Here is a 25,720-nt window from a genome sequence, read left to right as displayed (position 1 = left end):
GAAGTTTTTCCTAATCCTAAGTGGCCTTGTTGCCTAAACATAAGTGAGTGGGACGTTACTGTAGTTTTGTTGCATTGCGTACAAATGACACATGAAAAACCTAAAATTCATCCTCATGACACGTGGAATGTCCTTCCTTGTAATGTCATGCTATTTATACGCCTTCCCGTGAGATTAGCTCACTAATTAACATGTTATATCTCCGAAGTGTAAAAAGTTCTGCCTTATCTTCAGACAGATCCATGTTAGCTGTTCCCCCCTGTTTCCAAACTTTATGGTAAGCTAAACTAACAGGCTGATGGCTGTAGCCCTATCATTAATGGACATACTGTATAAATGAGACAACTTTCTCACCTAACTCTCAGCAAGAAAGCAAATATGCATATTTCCCAAAATGTCAAACTATTCCTTTAATACGTCTTTTTTTGGGGGGCAAGAGAAACAAGTTTAGCTGGGAAAAATAGAGTGACAGATAAGCAGTGTGTGGATTGAAGAGAAAATTAAAATGGAAGAAAATGAGCTGGAGAAGGTGTTTGTATAAACAAGGTAACACTAGCTCCCTGTTTGATGTGTATAAAGCTGAGTGAGAGGAACATCACCCTGCTGTCTCCTCTACTTGTTTACTTCAGCATGTTACCCCATCGGGCCACCCCACATGGACCCCACACACACGGACCCACAGACAAACACAGGGATAAAGAGAAGGATAGTGTGAAAGAGAGGAAAGACACACCTCATTAATCGTCCTGGCACTTTCCACTCCACGGCTGTCTGTTTCGCCAGCAAGTTTACTTTTACGTGGAGGTGAAAGTGACTGATACCCAAACGGCCGCCTTAAAATGCAAAATGTTCAACGTCACCCACAAGTAATAATTTACACAGTTTGTAATTTACACGCCGTCCTATTTTCTGAACTCTTTCATGCCCTCTGCGTTGCTCGTATGTTAAAATAGAATTCCCAATATGTTTCTCCTGGCTGGCGTGTTAAGGAGTGAAGCTAGTCTATTATGACGTGTTAAAGAGAGCACGTCAAAACTTACATGTACAGTTACTGAGTTTTCCTGATAAGTTTTGTGGTCTAAAGATGGAAGTGCTCTGACTCACTCACACCAAGTTATTTTACTGAAGTGAAAGACTTCCGTCTGCAGACACAAACCAGGCAGGCAGACTTGTCCGCCGTATAAAACGGTGCGGCATGTCCGTTTGAACTATTAAAGTAGACAAAAATAAATGTTTCAAGGAAGCAGTGGTCTGGTGGTGCGTTGTGTGTGTGTGTGTGTTAAAAGAAGTGTCCGACATTTCCGGAAATGGACTGCAGTGAGTTAGGCGAGAAGATCGCAGTGACTCCCTTGAGTCTTGTCCTCACTGTAAGGTTTCCAGGCAACCAGCAGAATCTCCAGGAAGTCACTGTTCCTGGCCAAGAAATAATCTGGCACATAACTCCACATAAAACCCGCAACTTGTCATTTTCACACTTTGTTTTTTTCAATGGATTAAACCAACAAGATGCAGCATGTTAGTTAGTCTGTGAGCGCTAGAGATGGCTGGCAGGTGGACTTTTGAAACTTTTGGTTGAGCCAGGCTAGCCGTTTCCCTCAGTTTCCCGTCTTTATGCTAAGCTAAACTAACTGTCTCCTTGTCCCAGTTTCTCATTTAAATCTTGGTAAGAAAGCAAATAAGTGTATGATTCCTTTAATCTTGCTGGTATGCAAGAAAGAAAGTTCAAACAATACGTGAACATGAGCTACTGTAAAGAGCTGCTCCATAGACATTGGCCTCATCTGCATATTATGCGCTACATACTCAATATATGTACTATCGTTCAACAAACTTTTGAGTGAATAACCAGTAGTATGTATCTTTTTGGACACACTGAAGTGTTACCACGTCACTTCCTGAGAGCCTCCTTGCCGGTTGGAGATGCGTAACCATGGTAACCCGTAACAACCTCACGTGACCAAACGATGATTAGTGAGAATCGTAAAGCCTGAACTAATTTAAAAACTATATTACACCTATAGCAAAGTGGAATATTATTCTTACACTTGTTATGGACGTTGCAGAGCTGTCCACCATTGTCTGTTATGATGACGTTGGCGTTACTACCGCATTGCATTGTGGAATATTCATGCCGGCGTAGTGTCCAGTGTTTGCATGCTGTAATATTTCACCAGGAATAGTATGCAATTTGCTTCCTTTTGGTTTCATACTAAGGTTTCGGACAAACTAAAAAATGTCACATTCATTTTATACCCCTCAGTTGTGAATAAGAAAATGTACCCATATGCTCAGAATATTCCTCTGATTGCTCTCAGTTTCATCTATAACTCTCCCAATTAACCGTCTATGGAGCAGTTTCAGGCTTTATACCTGATGACATCACAAATTTTAATTTTAGCACTCTAGTTTTTGGATTTGGGAGAGAGTTGTTCATGTTTGCTAATATTTTTGGACTGTCTTAGACCATAGGAATAATAATTTATGACAATATATGACATGAAGTTCCCCTTTAAGTCTTTTTTATTTGTTTTTCAAGTAAAATAACAAAAGAGACTGCAACACAGACACAAGAACAAACAATAGACTTGATTATTACTGTAAGAGGTGTCACCTGTAAGAATGCATTGTAATTAAAATACCACCACATATAAAGGCTTATTATTCTTGACTCACATTCTCTCACACAAACAAATACAGGGACAGCAGTCAGGCAGCCCATCCTAGGCCGTGGCTCCAGTGTGGAGGGGTATCAGACTTGTGAATTGTAGCGGGGGAGTCTGAATGACAATGGGGTCTGGGAGCCCTGGAGGAGATCGTTATGGGGAGCAGGACCAGGCAGCGGCTGCCGTGTGCTGGAGTCAATAGCCCCAATCTCCCACCTGAACGTGGAGCCCAGACAGCCGGGGGGAGGTGGAGCCGCTGGCCTGACCTCGGCTACAGACTGCAGGGACGGAGGAGCCCCAGCCCAGACGGATCAACCGGGACTGTGATGTCTCTCTGCTTTAAGTCCCGCCCTGTTGGTGACCTGCATGTGCCCCTCCCTTCCATTATATTTGCCCAAAACCAGCCTTGTTAAATTCCACTCATCTACTACCAGCTCCTCCTCTTCAGGACGGCCTCTTGACCACACCCAGCTATCCCCACCTAAAACTGCTGTGCTCCGGTTTAATCACCTCTGGATGTGGGTGGAGGCGTGTGGGGGCTTTGGGGGGATGGAAGAGAAAACCACACATTACATCATGTATTTACTTATCCAGGGTTGCTAGCGAGTGACATGGAGAGTGGAGCTGGGTGGGGGGTGAAAGGTGAAGGATTCAGGAGTAAATGAGTCATGACCAAAAACCAAAGGGTTGGATTCTGGGGACAAGGTTGCTTGAACACCAAACGGTTCACAACACCTCCATAAAGACACTAACATATCTGTGGTTGGAGCGTAAAAGTCCTACAACTTTCGCACGAGCACCTGGGGTTCGTGTGATTGCTACAGACAAATTTCTAACCTAATCCTCAGAGGCTTCCCAGATGTACACGTCTTGAACATAACACCATAATGTTTCCCAGAATACGGAGTAGGCACTTTGAGATTATTTGCTATTAATGAAAACAATTAGGGGCTCAGGCTTTTGGTAGCCTGCCAACTACCGTTTCAAAATGTTTCCCTCCCTCGCAAGTGGAATTTGAACTCTCTAAATTGCTTCCCTTTAGTAACAATGCCGTAAACACCCTCCAATCCCCTCTCAAACATCTGCCCATGGTCAACATCACGTCGGTAACTGCTAGTGACATGTGCCGCAGATCGGCCTTGTAGTGCGTCCAACCACCCAACCTTATAGCGAGGTGGTGCGGCTCAGAGAGACCAAACAGACCCAGTGAAGTCAATCAGCAGACTGTTCCATTTACCGTGAGTGTGGGATTTCTTTATTTCAATCGAGAGATCGTCCATCCTGAGAAAATAGGCGGCTAAGAGAGGGTGAAACAGAGGTAAAAAGAGAGGAGGTACGGAAGAAAAGGAAAGCAAAGGAAAACAGAGTAAGGGTGGACTTCCACTCATTCATCTCTCATGTCCCAGCAACCCTTGCCTGTCTGTTGGAGCGGCAATGGCCCGCGCGGCGGAGACATCAAGCACATTCCAAGAGTCGGCCCAATTACGGGCAGATGAGGGGCAGTTCTCTTTGTTTAAGAACAAAGCCAGAAGTGACACAACTGGTCTTTAAAGGGAGCTCTCACAGCCGTGGCTGCAGGAGAGGGGGGCCCAGTGGGTGGGGGAGGTGACCAGCTGGTTATAAATATCTATTTGGTCAGTTACTGGAAGGAAAATTTGCAGTTTGTTTGTCATCCACTCATCCAGGTGGTGGGCCTGGTGGTTGCAAAACATCAGAGCAGAAGGAGAGAGAGAGGGGGGGAGAGAGAGAGGGGCCAACCTGTTTCAGTTAGACTGCCAGAGATGAGGAATTTCACTAATTCTTATATGAAAGCCACATGTCATCCTCTAGTGTAAACCTGCAGTGGGAGAAAGATCTTGGCAAGATCTTGTTGCATATTTAACCCAGTAATTATTCTGGCCGGACAGATTAAATATTACTGCAATGTGAATTAGTCTTGCACTCATAATTACGCAATGGTGGAGCCATTTTTAATGACTATCATCTGGAAAATACCAATATTAGGACGTCCATGTTGAGTTGACTGGGGTTGCAGAGCATTCTCCATTGAGCAACATATAACTGATAAAAAAAAAAGAAATGTGTCACATATTTTTTTTTCAGAGTTTTTTGGCCTTAAACTGTTCTGTTCTACTATCAAGATACTAAAATGCAATTATAAGATCGTGTGGGCTATGAATTGTGAATGACTATAGGGGTGACTCAAATTGTCCTGCTTTTAATCTATCTTTTGAGTATCAAAAACTCACCCCCAATAGGCTAGGAAAAGAGTTGATAGTCATTTACAATGATTTCCATCCTCAGAAGCATCTCATATCACTTTTGCAGAATAATCCACTTCTCAACTGTCTACTCATAATCCCAGTATGTTTCAAACTATCTTCATTGTTGCCAAAATAGAGCCACAAATGCTGCTTCCATATTGTACTATTGCCTTTAAAAAAAATCCAGAGCTCCTCCGGAAGCTGTGTCTTGCTGTGAACGACAACATTTTTTACAACCAGTCTACAGAGGGTGTAAATTTCATACTAAAAAGACTGATCTTGGGCAGAGAAACACTTTACTAATGCACATTGTGCAAGTGGTTGTTGATGGCCAGAAGCGTGGAGTATTGGACTGCAGAGGGGCGGGACAAGTTTAAAGTTTAATTCCCACTCTGCAGTAAATTAGAACACAGCAGGGTAATGTCTGTTTATCCCAAATACAGCTGCCTGGGCCTCTCTCCTATCCCTCTCCTGCTCTCCCCACAGACCACACCACGGCCTCGGGATCACCTGGACCAGCAGTACACACACAAATGGCGCTACACAAAATACACATTATGCGAACACATGCACTTGCATAAACAAACAAACCAGCACATACATACATACATACATGCATGCATATGCTCACAGATACAAACTCACCCTGTACTCATGCACACACACACACACAGATGTAAACATACTGGTTGTGCAGTAGAGCAGATGCATTACAAATAGATTTTGGAGTTCAATGACACCAGTGGCTTGAGGGCTGAACTTAAACTGAGAGGCAATTACTTTGTGGCTACTTGCTTCATTTTGATTTTCATTATAGGGGGTGATTGTATCTATCTAGATTGTATCTCAAAATAGTATAAGAGGGTGAGACAGCCCTTACCAAAAAGAAGTCTATTCAAGTGTGCTATTAGTAGCCTATGCTTCTTTTAAACTTAAAATAAGAGAGTATACTTTCAGTTTACTTTTTATGTACTTATCAGAGATATACTTAACAAAATGATATTTAAGTATACTTGGCTCATACTGACAAGTATTCAGAAAAGTCTAAGATACTTGGCTCATACTGACAAGTATACAGAAAAGTCTAAGTATACTTGACTTATAGGTCTACTTGTACTTAATCTTTTGATCGAGATGTACTTAAAAAAGTATAATTAAGTATTCTTAAGTATACTTGGCTTGTAGTTGTGGTTACTTTTAGATAGAGTAGCCTATTAAAATGTGTGAGAATTTTTAAAAGGATGTTTTGATATGAATTTACTTAAATTCATCAAGAATTTTCTATGGTTTTGGATTATCTGTTCACGATAATAATATGATAATAATAGCAATAATATAATAACAAGTCGAGTCTCAAGTGTGTGCGACTTAAGTGTGACCCGAGTCCAAGTTGCAGACTCGAGTCTCCATCTCTGATAAAAAGTGGGCTACAAATACAGAGTATACTTGCAGTATAAAAACTATTAAACTAGTGGTTTACTGAGAGTGTACTTTAAAGTGTACTTTCATAAACTATAAAGTGGGCTACAAGTACATACAAGTATACTTCCAGTATAAACACTATTAAACTAGTTGTTTACTGAGACTATACTTTAAAGTGTACTTTCATAAATTAAAAAGTGGGCTACAAGTATAAAACTACTAAATTATCAGTATACTTATAATATAGTTGCAGTACAGAATAAAACTTAGGTGCAAACTAGTTGTGAACTCAAAGTTTACTATTCTTACATTTAAAGTATAGTGAAAAGTATACTTTTATAAACTAAAAAGTGGGCCAATTTAGTCCCAAGAAGTAGTACACTTACAAGTATATGACTATTGCATTAATAAATTAATACATAAAGTATACCTGGGAAATACATACTTGAACTTTACTTAAGTATACTTCAAGTGTACTACTTTTTCGTAAGGGAGTGTCAGAAAGGTGATTATTTTGTTCTATTTAAAATATTGTGGCTTTACCAAAGCTTGCAGTGATGTTGTATTGGACTGCCGATAGATAGATAGATAGATAGATAGATAGATAGATAGATAGATAGATAGATAGATAGTATCTTTATTGATCCTGAGGGAATCAAGTTTCCAGCATCACAGATCCATAGTGCAAAACATGTTAGTAAAAAGGTAGTAAAAAAGTTAGTAGTGCAAAGTACAAAGTACAAAAAAAATATACCAGATAAAAAAATACAAAGAGATGAAGTAAACTGTTAAAACTGAATATAGTGCAGGGTAAAAACTGTGATACAGGACTATTAAAAATGTGAAAATAGGGCAAAAAGTGATATAGAGCTGAATAATAAAATATAGGAGATAGGAGATATACAGTAGAGACCAGGGGATTAATAAATGTAAAATATGGAATATAATGTGGGATGAGAACTGAGGTAGAGAGTTTTAAAAAAAATATATACTAAAGTGCAGAATAAAACTGTACATTATTGGTAAAATACAGTAAAAAAAACAGTCTATAAATGTGCAGAGTAGAGCTGTTGGTGGTAAAAAGTAGATTAGTCAATGAAAGTTCACTGTGTGCATTATTATCTGTCCTGCAGACCGTCCTCCTTTTCCCCCTAGAGAGGTGTTGTACAGTTGTTATTAATGTTATTTTGTCCACCCCTGTGACTACAAACGTTGCAGTAGTAGTGTTTTTAGACAGCAAATGTACTCTAATCTAATTATTATTAGGTATTTGCTGCCGTCTAGTGGAATATCAAGTCATTGCATGAAGACAATGGAGTAGAAGTGCTGTCGGGTCTCTGTGGTAAAACATACAGGAGCTCTTTGGATCCTTCAGGTGTATTGGGCTCATTCAGTCTTGTGAAGGGCTCATTGCATGGGTGGAAAAAAGTACAAAATGAAAGTCTCCCTCAAAAATAATCAAAAGCACACTGTAGTGTTTGGACAATATTAAAATGCCTTTATTTTACATGGCAATAATTGTTTAAAATGACCAACGCGTTGCGACCAACATAGGTCTTCATCAGGGTCACTGTGAGCATTCAGCAGTAGCTTGCACACCTATATTGTGTTATACTAATCAGTAGAGTGGGAGGGTGGTTCTCCATCAATGAGCGAGCCTATTGGTGGAAAAACAAGGAAATGACACATCATCAATAGGGAGGAGAAAGAGAAGAAAAAGGAAAAATGGGAGGGGGAATTTAAAGGAAGTGAAGGAAAGAGGAGATGAGAGGTAAACATAGATGACTAAAGTAAAGACACATATGATACAATGTGACTACTAAGTCAAGGTGGACCCAATATTTTCTTATGTAGGTCTACACATGATGAGTTCCTTAATATATAACTATAGTCTCATCCACATTTTTCTGCCTACAAACACACATTGACTACAAAATTACCTTACCCTTCAATAGTTCATTGCAATCAAGTCATTGCATGTTGTAAATTAAGGCTGATAACCATTTAATAGATGTTTGTCTCCATCTAGTGGACAATAAGAAGAATGCATTATAAGGAACGGAGCGGATGCAGAGTAGTGATGGGAATGAAGGCTCTTTTTAGTGAGCCAGATCATTTGACTCAGCTCGCCAAGAAGAGCCGGCTCTTTCGGCTCCCAAACGGTTCTTCAATTTACCACTTCTGCCTGTTATAATGCAGCCAAATTTAGCACTGTTTTGATTTTTGATTAGTATGTTTGCGCATATATCACTTAAATTATTCAATATAATTATACTAAACCTCCTGCTCTTTACCTGTAGACCATCAGCGCGCCGTGCATCCCCGCCCCTCGCTGCTTGATGGTATGAGCCTTGTCTGTCATCACCTGATTGGTCGCACCGACATCATTAACACAACGTCAGTCACAGTCAAGGTACGTGTCCACAGGGGCGTTTTTTATCGCGAGGGGACGCGACACTTTCCAACATTGGACGCTTGGTGGGCTGTCGCTAGACACAAGGCTGTCCCCACCTGATTGGACGAACGCTTTCCCGCCGTGGGCTGCTGCTCCCAGCTTTCAAACCGGAAACAGTATGGAGGCTCGTTTGGAAATTTTCTTCTCTTATTTCACGAAAATAGTTCACCGAAATGTGTTTCTGAAAACATTTGAGGCGAGAAATAAGCCACGCGGTTGATAAATTTGTCTTTATTTTGGATCGACAACGTTTATTTTAAAAGATTCTCGGGAGTTTCGAGAGGCGGCGAGTCGCGTCGGACACCTGTGATTTGCATAAAGTAGACTAGACCTCAACTTTATGCAAATGAGGAGCGGGCGTCGTGACGCTCCGTTTCTCGAAAACGCGACGCCACGCTACCAGAATGCATTGCGCGGCTGCTTACATAGACAATGAATGGGGAGGGTCAGGATCCCATGCGCGCTCGCATATGCGCAGATATGAATATCTCTGAGAATATCTAGTGAATGTACAGGGGACGTTTGTGCAGAAATAACTGCTGCAGCTCCTCCAGACCAACAGAGGTTTTCTGTGTCTTGTGAAGTGACGGGGCTCCGCAGAGAGAAACGTTATCGTCTCCGACCGGGTGCCAGTGTCTCCCCTTTTCCTGGTCGGGAGGCTGAAGGAGGAAAAGCCAACACTAGGATCAGATCTAAATCATGTTCATGGAGAGACCTTCGTCTGGTCAGCTAACATTACTGCCAAGCAGGTGAAATATAGAGTGATATTGTGGTTTTAGCTGATGTGTGTCGCCTCACTGTTTTGAGCAATTCTCGTTCATGTCTATTTAGAGAGAGCAAGCGCGAGCCTGACGCTGACTTTCGTTGACGAAACAGCCACAGATGTCACTGTTAACAAGCATTTCTGAAAGTTACAAACAGTCCCTTTAAAAGAGCCGGCTCTTTTAGCCGGTTCGTTCGTGACCGACACATCACTAGCGGACAATAAGAAGAATGCATTATTATAAGGAACGGGAGTGGATGTCGTCATGTCCGCGCACGTTCGCGCATTTCTACGTACGCGTTCACGAGTGCATCCTGTGATCTATGCGTCAGCTGTCAAGCTGCACACACGCACACTACAGCGCTGCTGTCTCTATGCGAGGGTTTGTTTGGACAACGAATGAATCTGTTATTCCACAGAGACACACAACACACAGAAAGTATGAAGACTGTCGTGTTATCAAGCTGGACTTAACGCGACTAAAGGAAAGTGGTGTGACAAAGGCTTTATGTGAGTTAGTTAAAGAGAGGAGAGGAGAAACGGTTGGTTTTCCGGTTGCAACCGTTGCGGACTTGCTAATAAGCTACAACCGGCTTCGTTAGCTTAGCATAGCTAGCATGCTAACAAGCTAAGCTAGCTGATGTTAGGGACGGTAATGCGTTGCTGGAGGTGTTTTAATTTAGTTGAAATTACCATTTTAACACCAGTATGAAACCTTGTTGTCATAGCTGCTGTTGTGAAGTGAGAGCTTGTGTTCATGTGAAGTGGCAGCAGACAGTGAGGTTGGGTTGCCCATGTTAGTTATGAGCAGTTTCAACATCACAACCTCCACTTTGAGCACCGACAGTAGAGGCTCACCTCTCAGCATCGACGACGCTACCAACAACAACAACAACAAGAAGCAGTGGGATCTGTTGGGAAGCGATGTGTTTCCGTGCTGTCACGACGACGAGATGAGTCCCATGGACGACACCATACAAGCGGGGATGTCCTCGGTCCAGACGGGACTGGTGCTCCACGCCACCAGACACCACAACAACAACAACACCACCATCAACCAGCAGCAGCAGCAGGACGGGCTGCTGTTGGACCTGAGCAGCAGCAGCACCTCTCCAACGGCAGCCTTCCTCCTGGAGGACAGCAGCTCTCTGGAGTACAGCGACAACGACGGTGGGAACAACGCGGGTCCGTTGTTCGAGAGGAGGAAGAGGTCTCGGTCCAACAGCTCCAGACACCGCTTCAACGAGGTGGTGACGGAGCTCGGTGCCGAGGAGGTGCGGTGGTTCTACAAGGAGGACAAGAAAACGTGGAAGTGCTTTGTCGGGCATGACTCGCTTAACATTGAGCGCATGTTTCGGAAATACTGTGAGCTGAACCCTGGTGGTGCAGCAGGATCCAGGATCAGTGGTGGTGTGGAGGATGAGTGCGGTAGTAATAACGGCGTGGAGAGCAGAGGACTGAACGGTGCAGCGGTGGTGGTGCAGGTGGAGACGAGGACCAGCAGTGTGCACGGAGGCCAGGGGTCCCTGGACACATCCACCGTGTCCTCGGAGGAGAGGGACATTGACAGCATTGAGATCAACGTGGAGCCTGTGTGTGTCCGAGGAGGGCTCTATGAGGTGGATGTCAAAGAGAGGGAGTGCAATCCTGTTTACTGGAAGCGTGAGTATCATTTAAATATCATATTTTTTGCTTTGCAGTTGTTACAAATTTCCTGGTGGCATGTCTCAAAAGCATCACACTGCATTTCCATAACTCCTGTTGTGCACCTACACCTCATATTGTTTATTGTTTATTTGTTTTGCACAATTTAAGACTATACAACATAACAAAAAACATAAATGAATAATATACAGTGCAGGAAGAGGCAAAAAAAAAAACACTGGGTTTATCTGAAGCATCCACCTAGAGACAATATTAATATAAAGAAATAATAGATTACATAATAGTGATAACAAACAATTAGGACAAGATATATGTATAACAACAACAATAACAATACAGTAAATATATCAAAAAAGGTGTGTGTGTGTGTGAGAGTTTGTGTGTGTTGCGTGGAAGTGTATGGTTAGTGTTTGTGAGGAGGATATTGATTTAAATATCTATAATGATTTCTGGGCAATCATAACCAAACAACATTGTGAGTGGGAAAAAATAAAAAACATAAAAACAGATACATGGACAACATGAGGAAAAGCAATTACAAGATAGCAATTAAATGACCCTTTAAAGCGACTTTTGAAACATTTGACAGATGAACAGTTTATCGATAGATGTGAAACGCTACTCCATAATTTGGTTCCCCTAAATCTTATCGAAAATTGACCTCTACTAGTGAGGAATTTAGGAGGATGAAGATCTAGAGATTGCCGGGTTGAGTAAGAATGGACCTGAGAATTTGTTTTAAATATATACTTTATATTCTGATGCCTGACATCATGCAGGTTAATGACCCACAGCCACTCACAAAGTCAGGTGCTTATTCCATGTAACATCCATCCCTGCTCCAGTAAAAGACACAAACTAGCATTTGATTATCCACTCAGTTCAGTTTACTGGCTGCCTCCTGCATTGTTTCACAGTTCTTTCTCCCTGGTTAAGTAATTACTTGGCCTTGTCTTTTGGGAAACAACCCAGGAAGTCAGTCTATTGGGCTCAGCTGATCTGTGCTAACTAATTCATGGAGATTTCCAGGAAAAGGCAGGGAACAAACGAAGGCGGTCACTATAGAGCCTCCGCAAAAGCCTGACCTCGATGGAAGGGTTTATGGGTAGCTGGTTCTTTTTGAAGGTTAACACCAAGTGACATTTAGAGAAGCAGTTATTTTACTCAATGTTCATGCTGTGGATGTAAGGCCTTTTTTTTTTTAGTCAGCTCAGACCCTCAGCTTGTAGACACAGTGTCATGTTGACATTTATGACCCTTTGAGATGGAAACTAATGCAGCATATCAGTTAGGAAGAGAGAGGTTCGTATAATGGGAGACGTGGAGAAGAGAGGATGTTGATATACTGTAATCCAAGAAGTAAAACATCCATAAAAATACAAAGAATAAGGCTTTGAAAGGCTTTATGTTCTAACAAGGTGAAAAGGTCCCTTATCACTTCATGGGAACTTGAAACATCATGTTATGTGAAGCGCACAGACTTATCTTTTCTGACCAGACATGAACCACCTTAACAAACGAGTGAATAGTATCTACTGTGAGCCTCTATCTGTGTCTTTTTTTGTGGGTCTATCTTAGCCTTAGCGTTGTTGTGGGCCTCTCTGTCCATAAATAAGAGTATGCTCATGTGTTTTTACATTTGTCCAGATGAGCTGTCTCACTCTGTCTTTTGAAAAGTATGCCTACATGCAGAACTGCCATTACAATCTTATTCACCACCAGAGAATCAGTTAATAATATGTCACTGAAGACTGTAATCAAAACTGGCCTCGCTCCATTTGCCACTGAGACTTGTCCCTACTGGAATTGCCAGACTTGTTGAGTTAAATGGAAATCAGTTTCCGTCATCTAACACACATTCTGAAAGACAAAGTGATGCACTCAGTCAGTTACTAAAAAGTGACTAAAGCATTTCGAATCAAGCATTGTTTACATGGAAATTTACTAGCTTGCAGACTTCCTCTTTCCTGTCTTTGTTAGCACATTTCTGCATAACTTGGCATGTTACCACCACTTTTAGATTAGTAGATTGGTGTGAAACATTTGGCACGGGAGTGCACGGCGTCACCCGCCCCCACACTCACAACAGCACCATAAAGAGCAAAATAAACTGTAAAATTACTTTATTTAGGTAAATATTCTAGAGCTGCAGCAATTAATCAATTAGTTATCAACTATTAAATTAATCGCCAAATATTTTTGATAATCGATTAATCGGTTGGAGTAATTTTTTAAGAAAAAAAGTCAAAATTCTCTGATTCCAGCTTCTTAAATATGAATATTTTCTGGTTCCTTTACTCCTCTATGACAGTACACTGAATATCTTTGATGGACAAAACAAGACATTTGGACTTGGGCTTTGGGAAACAGTGACATGTTTCACCATTTTCTGACATTTTATAGACCAAACAACTAATCGATTAATTGACAGTGAAAATAATAGTTAGTTGCAGCCCTGAAATATTCCACCATAGGCTCATGGCTCCAAAAATGTCCATCCCCACAGTTAAGCCATTCTTTTGTATCTAAATCTTTGCTATTATTACTGTCTTTTACAGAACAAGACCATATTCCAGTCATGAGAGGCCAGTGGTTTATCGATGGCACCTGGCTCCCGTTAGAGGAAGAGGAAAGCGACCTCATCGAGCACGAGCACCTGAACCATTTCCGCGGACAACAAATGCAGGACAGCTTCGAGACGGACTTGGTGGTCAGGACCGTCGACAGCAAAGATGGTGAGAGAACGGGAAGGGAAAGGGTAGAAGAAGAAGTTTGTATGATTTTTTTAAGGAATGTGTGGCAGAAGCCATTAAATCTAGAAAGATCTTTTAGACAACACAGCAAAGAAGCATCCATTCTGGTAATGAAAGTCTGAATAAATAAACACAGCTGATAACTTGATTTTAACTACATTTGAGAGTGAATGTTGTGATAGAGTCAGAGTGTGGTGTGGGGTAGGCCAAAACACATTATTGCTCAGTACTTTACTGCTGCATTCACCAACCCTGCAGTATTTTTATTCCAGGCTGGCAGTATCTCGTAAAAGCACACCTATATAGTGCTGTGTTAGGGCAGTGAGTAGATGCATTGCTTTCATTGGCATTCTTTGTAATAAATTCCCTTAAAAAGTCATAATTTACACAACAAAAGCAGAAGAAAAGCACAGTGAGTCATAAACAGTGAATTATGTGACAGCCGATACACAGTCAACAGAAATGAATGGCGCAGGTGCTCCCATTCACGTGACTGTAGGTTTTTTGTCACGTCATCCTCCCCAATGCAAAGCAGGTGCAGCTCGTACATTAAGGCACGTCTCTCTGGCTCAGACAAAATGTAGCAGACTTAGGCCGTGAAGGGCAATAAGAAAGAGTCTCTTTGATTCAGCGGCCTCCTTAAGGCAGCCAGATCTACGGGACCTTCAGTGGTGATGAATGTGTGGGTGTGTGAATGTGCCAGATAAACAGAGGGAAGCAGAGAGAAAAAGACACAGCAACTGTTAAAGTGAGCGAGAAAATATTTATCTGTCTGCATCATTAAAACTGAACAAATATGTGTGAGAGACATGAAATCATCACAAATATAATCTGTAACATTTATGCAAAGCTTGAAAATCAATTAATAGCAGTTAATCATCAAATTAACCTTGTTTCCTGTAACCCTGAATGATTCTATTTAAATAATAACTGCATAATGAACTGTTAAATTGCTGTTAATTGCACAAAGCCTCAGTAGGTCTCTTTTTTTGCTTGCCTTGTTTCTAGCACACTGTAACTGACATGTCAGGATACTGTCACTCCGCCCTATTCAGAATAAATTAAAGCCTATAAATAAAGACATCAACAGAGCAGAAGAAAGTGACTACAGCCTTGCTCGCATCGTCACTCTTTGTGTCATGTTTTCGGCGTAGCTGTCAGCACTGATCTGAACTGAATCACAGAAGTTTTTAATTAAAACTGGAGGGTCACGGCTGGTCCGCAAGCATTTGTGTACATGTACACATGGACACTGTGGAAGCAGGCATATAAACAGTCACAGAGGACAGAAGGCTCACAGTCAGATTATCTGCAAGCCAGGTCAGTGTGAAATATTGTGGAAGGGGGCCCTCTATTGCACAACACACAGATCATATGACCTTAGCTTGTCTAGTGGGTGAGCTTCTGCAAGGGTGAATAGTGCAGTATAATTCTACTCCGTTACTGAGAAATAAGTACATACACTTACCTTAATATATGTTATTAAAACCCAATCCCTGCTGTATTTTTACTAGGGCTGGAACGACACACCTATCTCCCGATTTGATACTCTCAAGCTACTTGGGTGCTGAGTTGATATGTATTGCAATTTTTTAGTATTGCGATTCGATATTACGATTTATTGCGATTTTTGTTAACTTTTTAACACTAGACCATGGGAAAAAGTTAAATCAAACAATTCTAGGGACTTTTACTTTGGAAAATATCTAAATTAATACATTAAAATGTTTGATTTTCAGCATGTATGTAGTCAGAGATGTCCTGAAGTCAAATATATCAGTCATTGTCAGGCATTATTTATAAAAAAAAAATTCAGCAACCCAAAAATCAAAGAATAAATACATTTCTCTCACAAATTAGTGGTATTTCTTTGTAATTTATAAGGGACATGTACTGTTTTGTACTTCTGGTGAATATAATCCAATCAATCTTATTTCCATATATGTATTTTTTATATACAGTTCCCTTTGGGAACACCTTATTTTAAAAAAAGGACGTAGCCACACGTGTATACTTCCGCTAACTTTGCCAAATCCGTCGCTAGCTCTCCCGCCAGCTCCATTCTCTTTATACATCCATTATCAGCTCCATCGGGGCCGTTTGAATGCATTTAACATAAATGTCAGTATATGGGTGCACTACAGTTGTAAAGTCGGCCAATTTAACCACAGAGATGAGAGTGACGCCCTTACCAAAAATACCATGACGTTTCCTGTCCATGACAGAATTAGCATGCAGCTTTACCAGATGATGTCTAGCTCTGCTTTTCATACAAAGTGTGAAACCCAAAGTGATTCCATATTTTACTCTATGTGTAGTGTTTACCACTCTGAATTTAAAATGTGAGGGTGCAGGTCTTATCCACGCAGACGTTTTCTACATTTTGGCTCGCTGCGGTTTGTTTTGGTTGACAGATATGGGACAGATATGACGTCACGTTACTGAGACTCAAATGAAGCAAATATATTGATTCTGGCATTAAAAAATTGATTTCAAAATTGTAAAAAAAAAAAAAAAAGTGCAATACATAGGTACATTTTTTTCCCACCCCTACTTTTTACATGCTCGTATAATTCCCTTTTAATGCATGGGACCAGAAACAGTGAGCATCTGTTTGAAAGCCTCCTGCTGCCTTTGTTGGCAGATTGTTTTCCACTCCTATATTTAGCAGAGTGTGAAAGCAAAGTGAGCGATAGATCCTGTTAATTCACCCTGTTTCGGTCTTTATTACAGGGAGCCTTTACAGTAGAGTATTTCATCTTGGAGCTAATAATCTGAAGCACTTGGAGCCATAAGCGGGCTACCTTGAACTGCATTACAATTGATAAATGGACCATAAAGCCGGTGAGCTGCACTCAGTGCTGCAGTACATACATTTCCCTTGCTATCTCTCCCCATCCCTATCTCTACTCTCTCCTCTCTTCTATCTCTTTGTGTCTGAGTAGCTCGCTGAGACGAAAGGTTAGTAAAGCAGGGAGACATTACAGCGTGCTATGCAGGCATAACATCATAACGTTGGCAGGACTGCTAGATACAAAAAGTGCACGAATGTCCTGTTCCCTCATGATGCAAATGTACTTTTCTGCTTATTCTTAATGAATCGTAAAGAAGGAAGGCAGAATCAGAAGTAAAATAATTTATGCGTGATATGGTTTAGTAGTATATTCTACTAAAGAAAGATCAATGGTCAGTTTTAGTGCTGTAGTCATAAAGAACTAGTGGTAGTTCTTTCATACATCAGAAGAAATAAGGATTTGATGGCTTTTGTGAGCTTGAAATGATAAATTATCCTTCACAAATGTATTTCCTCAATCAAAAGAGCTTCGATGTCTGATCAAAAGTTACAGTATTTACCTGTATAGACAATTTACAATTGTCTTTCTCCTCCCAAATTCATCATTCCTTATTAATGTTTCTGTTTTACTGTTACTAGCTCTCTTTAAAGAGTGACTGTTGCCATTTTAGCACAGAGTAAAGTTGACAGTTGCCTGAAAATGTCTTTTAATGTTTTGATTTCCATTGGCCAATTTTGATCAGCAGATTCTTTTCTTAGCCTAATGGTGCCAATGCTATTTTCTAACCAAAACTGAGGAAAATGTTTATGCAATTAGGGTTGTAACGGTGTGAGATTTTCAAGGTATGATAACTATCTCAGAAAATATCATGGATTCATAATAACCTTGTATATGGTATTACACAATTTGCATTAGTAGTAGAAGTAGTAGTAGTTAGGGCTGCACAATTAATCGAATATTAATAGCGATTGCCTGCAATATTGACGTTTAAAATGCGTGTTCTGCTCATAGAAAACTCTGCTGCATATCAAATCAAGCGCTTCCTAAACTAACAGCCAGTCACCAGCTGGCGATCAAGATGTTTTGGCTTCATTTTTGGGATAGGTATTATCTATACAACCAATATGTTTATGATTAAACTGAGAGCATAACATTGTTTATCTAGCCTCTTAATGTTGCTAGTTTTGCTCTCAAAGTGCACCAGACTGATGCATTTAACTTTAAAATGTAGCTAACAAAGGGGTAGGATGAATATTGCTGTACTTTTCATATTGCAGGAAAAAAAATAGTGCATTGTCATTGTTTCTCATTTCCAACATTGTGCAGCCCTAATTTGTAGTGAAAGCGGTGCTTTTTTATTTTAATGTGAAAGTGCAGTAATAAAAATATGCCGTCACTAAAATCAATGAATAATTGTGATAAATAATCGTGATCTCAATATTGATCAAAATAATCTTTACTATCATTTTGGCCATAATCGTGCAGCCCTAGTAGAAGTATCAGTTACAATGACCCTTAAATGAATGAGAACAGAATTATGATAAACCGAATTATAAACCTGATTAAAAAAAGAAATAGCATGTCACTATAATATGTTATATAACTAAAGCATGTTAGTTCTATATGTTAGCAGTACTGTAGTATGTCATTAACTACTAAATGAAAAATAATATCAGGCGGTGAACTTTTGAACTAATGTCTTAAGAAAATTAACAATTAACATATACTGTAGGTGGGCGACAGTGCAGCCAGACTGTCTGTACCTTTAACTCACACACACACTAATGAGCAAATGTACACGGTATGATAACCATCAACTTTCATACCACGGTATACCTTGATAGCGTTTTACCGTTACAACCCTATTTGTAATTTACAGAGATGAACGAATGAGGAACAAAACATTTAATTAGAGGAGGATCCCTGGCATCCTTTCACTTTAAGGATCTCCTGTGTGTGTGTGTGTGTATGTGTGTGTGTGTGTGCGTGCGTGTGTATGTATGTAAGCTTGTGGTGGAAACTACAGGGTGTGTCCCAGTCTGTCAGGCCGCTCAGACGTCAAAGGAAAAATGAAGCCAGCGGGCTTGGCACAGGGTCATCTGTCAGCATAACACTTTTGGTATGTTCGAGGTAGGCAAGGCCCACGTGCTCGTTTGTGTACAATACATATTCAGCTGCATATTTATTGAATCAACACATGGGGCTGGGAACACACTGCATGATTGATGACTGACACATGCTTTAAAGAAACGGAAATTGCTCATCTAATAACCAGCTCTTTGGATTTTTAAAATGTTTGATATATTTATTTTCTTGTCGGAAGTCAGTTAGATTTGGTCGTCACATGTATGTAAGATATCAAATATGTTTGAAATCATCATCAGTCTTTCACTTTAAATCAATATTAGATTGTCTAAACTTGCCTTCAGGTGACCCCAAACATCATGTAGTGTGATCTAAACCCCAAGGATGGTCATACTCTGCAAACTACCACAATGAATTGTTTCTCATTATGTGAGGATTCTGCTCGTAGTAGATCTTCCAGTCATTAGGGAACACCTATTTATGGATGGATCCATCAGTGCTGTAATGCTCAAATGGACTTTACTGATAGCTTTTACAGCAAAACTTCCTGTGCACTCAGCAGGTCTCTCCTCCTCCTCTTCCTCCTCTTCAGCCTCTCACCTCTGCTTAGGAAGACACTGCTGACATTTGCAAGTCTAATGTCTGTGTTATCACGGGATGTGGGGTTTAGTCAGACGTAGACTTTGCTGATTTGATTAACAAATGCAGAGAAGGTCTTTTTAAATGTCAGATCAAGACATCCAATTACGACCGATTGAGTGGTTTTAATGAATATAGATCTGCTGTAAGTTTGGTTTTGATTTTATCTGGTATGTAATGAATTATTGAATTTGACTAATTATTTCAATTCAACCAATATTTACCAATATCTATGATATTTTATAAATAACTTATCATTTAATCTCCGTTCATTAGTGTTTATATTTGTACTGTAAGTGTTGTGATGTGTGTTATTAAGATCATAGCACACAACATTTTAAAATATTTTTTGAACAGTATGATAAAATTTGGATTAGTTTACCATCAAACCATAAAGTCTTGTCAGTGTAGGATTTAAATTGCTGACAGAAAACATTATTTGGTCCAGCTAATTGCCACATGATTAATTTAGTATTATGTTATAAAGTCATTCATACTTGAGGAGAAATTCTTTCCCATCGTATCACTCTTATACCAGTGCCTGGACTCCAGTTACTGGAACATTTAAGCACAATTACAAGAACTGGTGCATCAATTATGTTTTTACATTCTTTTATTAATCTACAATAACTTTTCAAAGTAAAATAACATAACAGTGAATGTCATCTTTACTTATCTCTCTCTAAAATGCTACAGTTCACCCATTGTCCTCCCTACAGAAAGATTGTATTTTACAACACTGCATATATTTTTTCTCATCTGTCCAGCTCCAAGTAAGAGTAACATTATACTCTTATAGATATATTTGTTTGTTTGTTGTCAGCATGTTCCTTCCTCTATGAGTGGATTCAACATCGGTTCATAAAATATTTCTAATATGCAAAATATTAACCATCATTGTATTTATTAACCCAAATGAAAACATGAGTACTACAATATGCTGTCAGGAACGCTGAAGGTTTTGTGTTTGTTAATCATTATTATCTGTGTTTCATTTCTTTGCAATGTTCACTAATGTGTGGTTGTTGTGCAACTTAATGTACAATATAGTTGTTTTTATTGTTTTTTTTTCATTATTTTAGTCATGTATTGTGTGGAAAAGGAACCTCCACCTACAATATAGGTATTTAACAAACAATTTTTTTTTCCAGGGATACTGCCTTTTTTTTATAATAGTAGCAGTATATTTAGAACTGCAACAATTAATCGATTAATAGATTAGTTGTCAACTATTAAATTAATTGCCAACCATTTTGATAATCAATTTGAGTAATATTTCAAGAAAAATAAAGTGAAAATTCTCTGATTCCAGCTTCTTAAATGTGAATATTTTCTGGTTTCTTTACTCCTCTATTACAGTAAACTGAATATATTTGTGTTGTGGACAAATCAAGACATTTGAGTACATCATGTTGGGCTTAGGGAAACACTGATTGACATTTTCCACCGTTTGTTGACACATTATAGACCAAACAACTAATTGATTAATCAAGAAAATAATCAACAGATTAATCAACAATGAAAATAATCGCTAGTTGCAGCCCTAAGTGTGTTACACATTCCCAAATGTTTTTGAAAAGGTGGTAAACTTCATGACATATTGATCTTTACAGTGAAGACAGTAGATTTCTGTAATGAGTGTAAAACAGATGCTACCTCAGTCATCTTAGGCATGATGTCAAGCAGCGCTGCATTACCCCAGCCTATTACTAAGGCATTGCTTGAGGGTCTGACCAGGCTCCATCAGTTACCAGTACAGGCTTCACAGTTCAGGGCCTTGAAGTGGTAACCTGATAGCAGCGCTACTTGATAGATTGGCCTGTTCAAGAGTGATGACAGCGGTAGCCTGTGTGACTGACGCCAAGGTAATAGCCATTACTCACTCTCTCTTGGTTGTTAGTTCTCTCCCACCTGCCCCCTTTCTACCTCCCCTTTCTGTTCAAATGGAGCGGATATCAGACGAGTGCTAGAACTACATGTCACAAGCGCAAACGCTGCCAAGGTACTGTGAAATGCCACGTTCTTTTTTATTTTGCTGTATTAGATCTGCTAGCTTGTGTCCCCTCTCCTAGTCATTCCTAGGTCCTTATGGAATTAGATTTTCCTTTCTGGTGTGGTTCATACCCGTTCAATCTCATATCTAGAACTAGACCTAGGCTCAGTTAGAATTGGTTGTGTTAAAATGGTTTTAGGCTGCTCTCCCAGTTCTCCATTGCAGCCTTAACTGGGCCTAGTTGCTAGAACTTCCCCCTTTGTTCTGTGACCCATAGTTTGGTGCGACTGCTGTTTCTGCTTTTTGAGGAAACCTTTCTGTATCTGTGTCTCATCTCATTTGATGGGATAGTGAATAGACGACAGGGTTTACTCAACTGCTAGGGCAAGGCCCCTTAAACCAGTGGATGTGAAATAAATAAGCTGGTCCTCAAAAAGCCACCCCTCTTTACCCCTTTTTATCTCTCCAGCCCCGTCTCCCACTTTCTCTATCATTGCTTTCTTTCTCTCATCCCTTCTGGCAGTATGTCAGTACCGTCATTAATGAACCACCCTCCAAACAACCAGCTCTCGCTCTAAGAGCAATGAACAAAGCTCTCTGTTGAGAGCCAAACATAAGTGATGAGATGAACAGTGGAGCCATTGTGGCCCTTTACTATAGCCCCCTAACATGTTGTGTAGAGTCGCCCTCTTAGAGGTCCATCACTGTCCTAGTTCTGGGTGTATTGACCCTCGTCAAAAATGCTGAGTAGAGCAGTCTCGGGGTCTGTGTCCTCATCTCATAGTAAACTCAAGCGACCATTGACCTCAACAGAGACTGGGTTGAGAGCATTACAGTACTGCAAGTAGTACACTTTTTACTAACATTACATTAAGATTGCACTAATATTCTGTCTTGTCCTTATACAAGAGGTGGGAAAACCTTGTGAAGGGAGTGCAGCTGATGTTTGTCATGCTACAGCCAAGAAAAAGTTGTGAGGGCGCTTTCACAAGCCATAGTCCATTTGGCTAGTCCGAATCAGAGTTAAATTGATACTTTTGTTCCTATTTAGTCTGGTTCGGTTTCAGAGTGCACAAATCAAAGCGAACCAAATAAAAAAAAAAAAAAAGTTGCTGAGGGGCGTGTACGAAGAAGCGACTATCTTTTTCATCTCGAGAGCTGCCACTTCTACGCAGGAAATCACAGACGCAGAAAACCTTTTTTCACTTTGACTCGGCATCAATGGACTGCACACGAATCCTTTCTCCTTCAGTTTATGACTTTAGAAACGTCACTATTTTTGTGGACTTTATTTAGCATATTGTGTATGTTCTCTTTGGCCCAGATGTCAAGCAAACGTCGGACTTCTACAGAAGTCCAGGTCAGTCCTCTCATTCATTCATAAATTATCCATAATCGCTTATCCTATCCTCTGCTGGAGCCGATCCCAGCTGACATTGGGCGAAGGTTGGGTACACCCTGGACAGGTCGCCAGACTATCACAGGGCTGACACATAGAAACAGACAACTCACACCTACGGGCAATTTAGAGTCAACAATTAACCTAACCTGCATGTCTTTGGACGGTGGGAGGAAACCGGAGTACCCGGAGAAAACGCAGGCTAACAAGGGGAGAATATTCAAACTCCCCAAGTCGGATTTGAACCTGCGACCCTCTTGCTGTGAGGCATGTTAACCTAAAACAAACCACGCCAGAGTTTGATTAAAGTGGACTACATGTTGGCTTGTGAACGAACCCTAACTGGTATCTTGCCGCTCTTCGTTGGACAAATGTCCCAGTGCCAGACCAGCATCATAGCACATTGTAGATGTGATTAGTTTGAGGAGCCCTTCCTTTTCGTTTCATTCACCCCTCCCTTCCCAGCTCTGCTTCCTGCATATTTCCCAAACTCTCCCTCACTCAAGTTCCTTGCTTCTCTTTTACTTCCACAATTCACCCATTTCCTCCTCACTCTTTGTCACATTCTCTGCCCCTCATCCCTTACTTTTTAATCCTCATCCTGTGTGTCCTTCAGTAATTCGCCATAGCAATGTTAGAGAACTCCCTCAGTAAACTCTTTAACCTTTCTTGGTTGACCACCAGCTCCTCTGTACACTTTGATCCCCTGCCTTCCCCTTCTTTTCGCAATGCATTGCCTTTCATTGTAAAACAGGAAGTGTCCTTATGCAACCCCTAAAGCTGCCTTCACATGATAAGAAATTTGTTTACCGCAAGGTATTGCACATAGGCAAACCGCAGCGCAGGAATAACATGTCATCAAAAAGTGCGCAAGGAACGCCATTCACTGTTTCTAGGCAACAACAACAGCTGCGGCTGTTGCGACTGTTATCTCATTGGTTGCGCTTTGAAAGGTCAGCAGCAACCACGGTCAAAGTTGTCATAATTTGAACTTTGAGCGCAGCGCTCAGTGGCAATTTGGCGCAGTGTGCCACGCCAAGTCGGGCAGCACCGCTCTCCCCATAGGAAAACAATGGCATAGCAAGCGCAGAGCCATTTTACCACTGATCATGTGCGGGCGGCTTGTAAAACCCATCAAACTAATATTTGTATTGATAAAGCCAGCTAAACGGAGAAGTTAAACATACTGTAGTTTCTATTCTAGCTGGACTAACACCTCCTGTTTTACAGTGGACTCGGTTACAAATGACGCTCAACAGTCTGTAGTGGCTTGACCCACCCTTGTATGATAACAATGTGTAGGTGTCATGGCAACTGCCAACATCCTTTTCTCCTTTGTCCTTGCTTGTGATACCATGAGGTAGATGAGGAAAGGAGGCCACTCTAAACTGTTTGAGATGAAGCCAAACCAGATGGTGAAAGGTTTCCTTCCCAGAAGAGTTGATCGTTCCCCTTCACTGCTGCTGTCATAGAGTCATGTAGTGATATTCTGTGTGGTGGTAGAGGTTAAGCACATGTTTGCTTTGCTGTTGAGGGGTTTTCATTTGAGGATCTGCAAAGATAAATGGAAACGTGTGACAGAGGAGACTGTGTCTCTCACGTCATGCTCCTCAGGACATGAGCTTTATTGTTTTATCTGGCTAGGAAAAACAATGTCCTTCCTTTTGTTATTCCAGATTGAACTAGTGCCCTTTACTTCAACACTTCTGTTCCTTGTGGCAAAGTCTTCTTCCTGCTTGTCTTTTTTCCTTTCGAGGCAGCCATTCTTTTTCACACTGGTTGTCCTCAGAGTGAACAGCTAAGGTGAAATCACTGCCTGTCCTCACATTACCCACCAGTCATGCTTTTCCAATGACGAAATTAGCCTGCCAGGCTACAGAGGCACAGCTTAATGCCACCATGTGACTCACAAACACATAGGCTCTGTTAATATACATATCTTATTTTATTAATTTACATGGGAAGTGGAAAGAGAGACAGCTAAATTTTTTTTACTTCTTCACAAATGTCTACTTTAATCCTTCCCTGTAGACTTGGCACTAAGGAATGTCTAAATGTCCAAATATTAAAGGATGACTGAGAAGAAATAAAACCTATGGAAAGGTCTGACACATGACACAAGTAGTCATGTTTTCACTCCTCTATGAAAGGTACAGAAACTTAGGTTTTCAGTGTGCTTCTTTAAGCGCCATAACAATACAATGATCATATTTTCGTAGCATTTCATTCCACATTGTTTGTGGCACTATATTGTTACAAGTTTGTTAGAAAAGTAATCTGGGTCATTTCAGTTCTGCAAGTACTTTACCCCATTCTTAAAGGGATTAATCCCCAGATTGGTTCAGAGCAGTACACAGAGCCATGACTTTGCATTGGACCGACGCCAACGTCTTCCACCAATTTCATCCGGATGAACTTGACTGCACACAGGACATTTAAAGGACATGCTGCAGAGACAATAAATAACTCTCAAGTCAACCAGTTTCATTTATCGCTCTTAGCTTCTGTAGCAAATGGTGTCTCCTCCCTAGCCATACCTCTGCTCTTACTTGCCGTAGCCGCTGCATTCCAGTTTGAAGCAACAACATGGAGAGAAATTGTACTGAAGGTGAAACAAATTTAGACATCTGCACATAAAATATCTCATCAAGCAGGACAGACAAGCAAGAGCTGAAATATGCAATCATGGTGTGTGATAGTTTGATGTGTTTTTCTTTCCAATCGCAGATCAATGCTCCAGACTGCATTTGATTGGGCTGTGAATACATTGATCCTTGCTTTTTTTTGTACTGCGTACAACAACTTGGTATAATTCTTAACCATG

The 25,720-nt window shown here is 40.6% G+C and overlaps 1 protein-coding gene and 1 long non-coding RNA gene across 4 annotated transcripts in view; both read left to right on the top strand.

Annotated features, from left to right (window-relative positions):
* The first annotated feature begins 9,857 nt into the window (after positions 1 to 9,857).
* ddhd1a (DDHD domain containing 1a) overlaps positions 9,858 to 25,720 on the top strand; it is a 30,136-nt gene continuing 14,273 nt past the window's right edge. For 2 of the 3 annotated variants that reach the window (XM_074661620.1, XM_074661619.1), the window contains exons 1-2: positions 9,858 to 11,229; positions 13,791 to 13,967. In XM_074661620.1, coding sequence (XP_074517721.1) covers positions 10,362 to 11,229; positions 13,791 to 13,967 — 1,045 coding nt within the window. In that variant the 5' untranslated portion in view covers positions 9,858 to 10,361. Of the gene's footprint in view, positions 11,230 to 13,790; positions 13,968 to 21,404; positions 21,507 to 25,720 lie in introns of all 3 variants that reach the window. The other variant, XM_074661618.1, reaches the window with a different exon arrangement.
* On the top strand, positions 15,613 to 18,447 carry LOC141783969 (uncharacterized). Its single transcript, XR_012597391.1, has 2 exons — positions 15,613 to 17,171; positions 17,847 to 18,447. It is a non-coding gene; the product is annotated as an uncharacterized LOC141783969 (long non-coding RNA).

This window comes from Sebastes fasciatus, chromosome 15 (genome assembly GCF_043250625.1).
Source record: "Sebastes fasciatus isolate fSebFas1 chromosome 15, fSebFas1.pri, whole genome shotgun sequence".
In the NCBI taxonomy this organism is placed as follows: Eukaryota; Metazoa; Chordata; class Actinopteri; order Perciformes; family Sebastidae; genus Sebastes; species Sebastes fasciatus.
The sequence above is the reverse complement of the archived record's forward strand: the minus strand, read 5'-3'. Positions and strand labels throughout refer to the sequence as shown.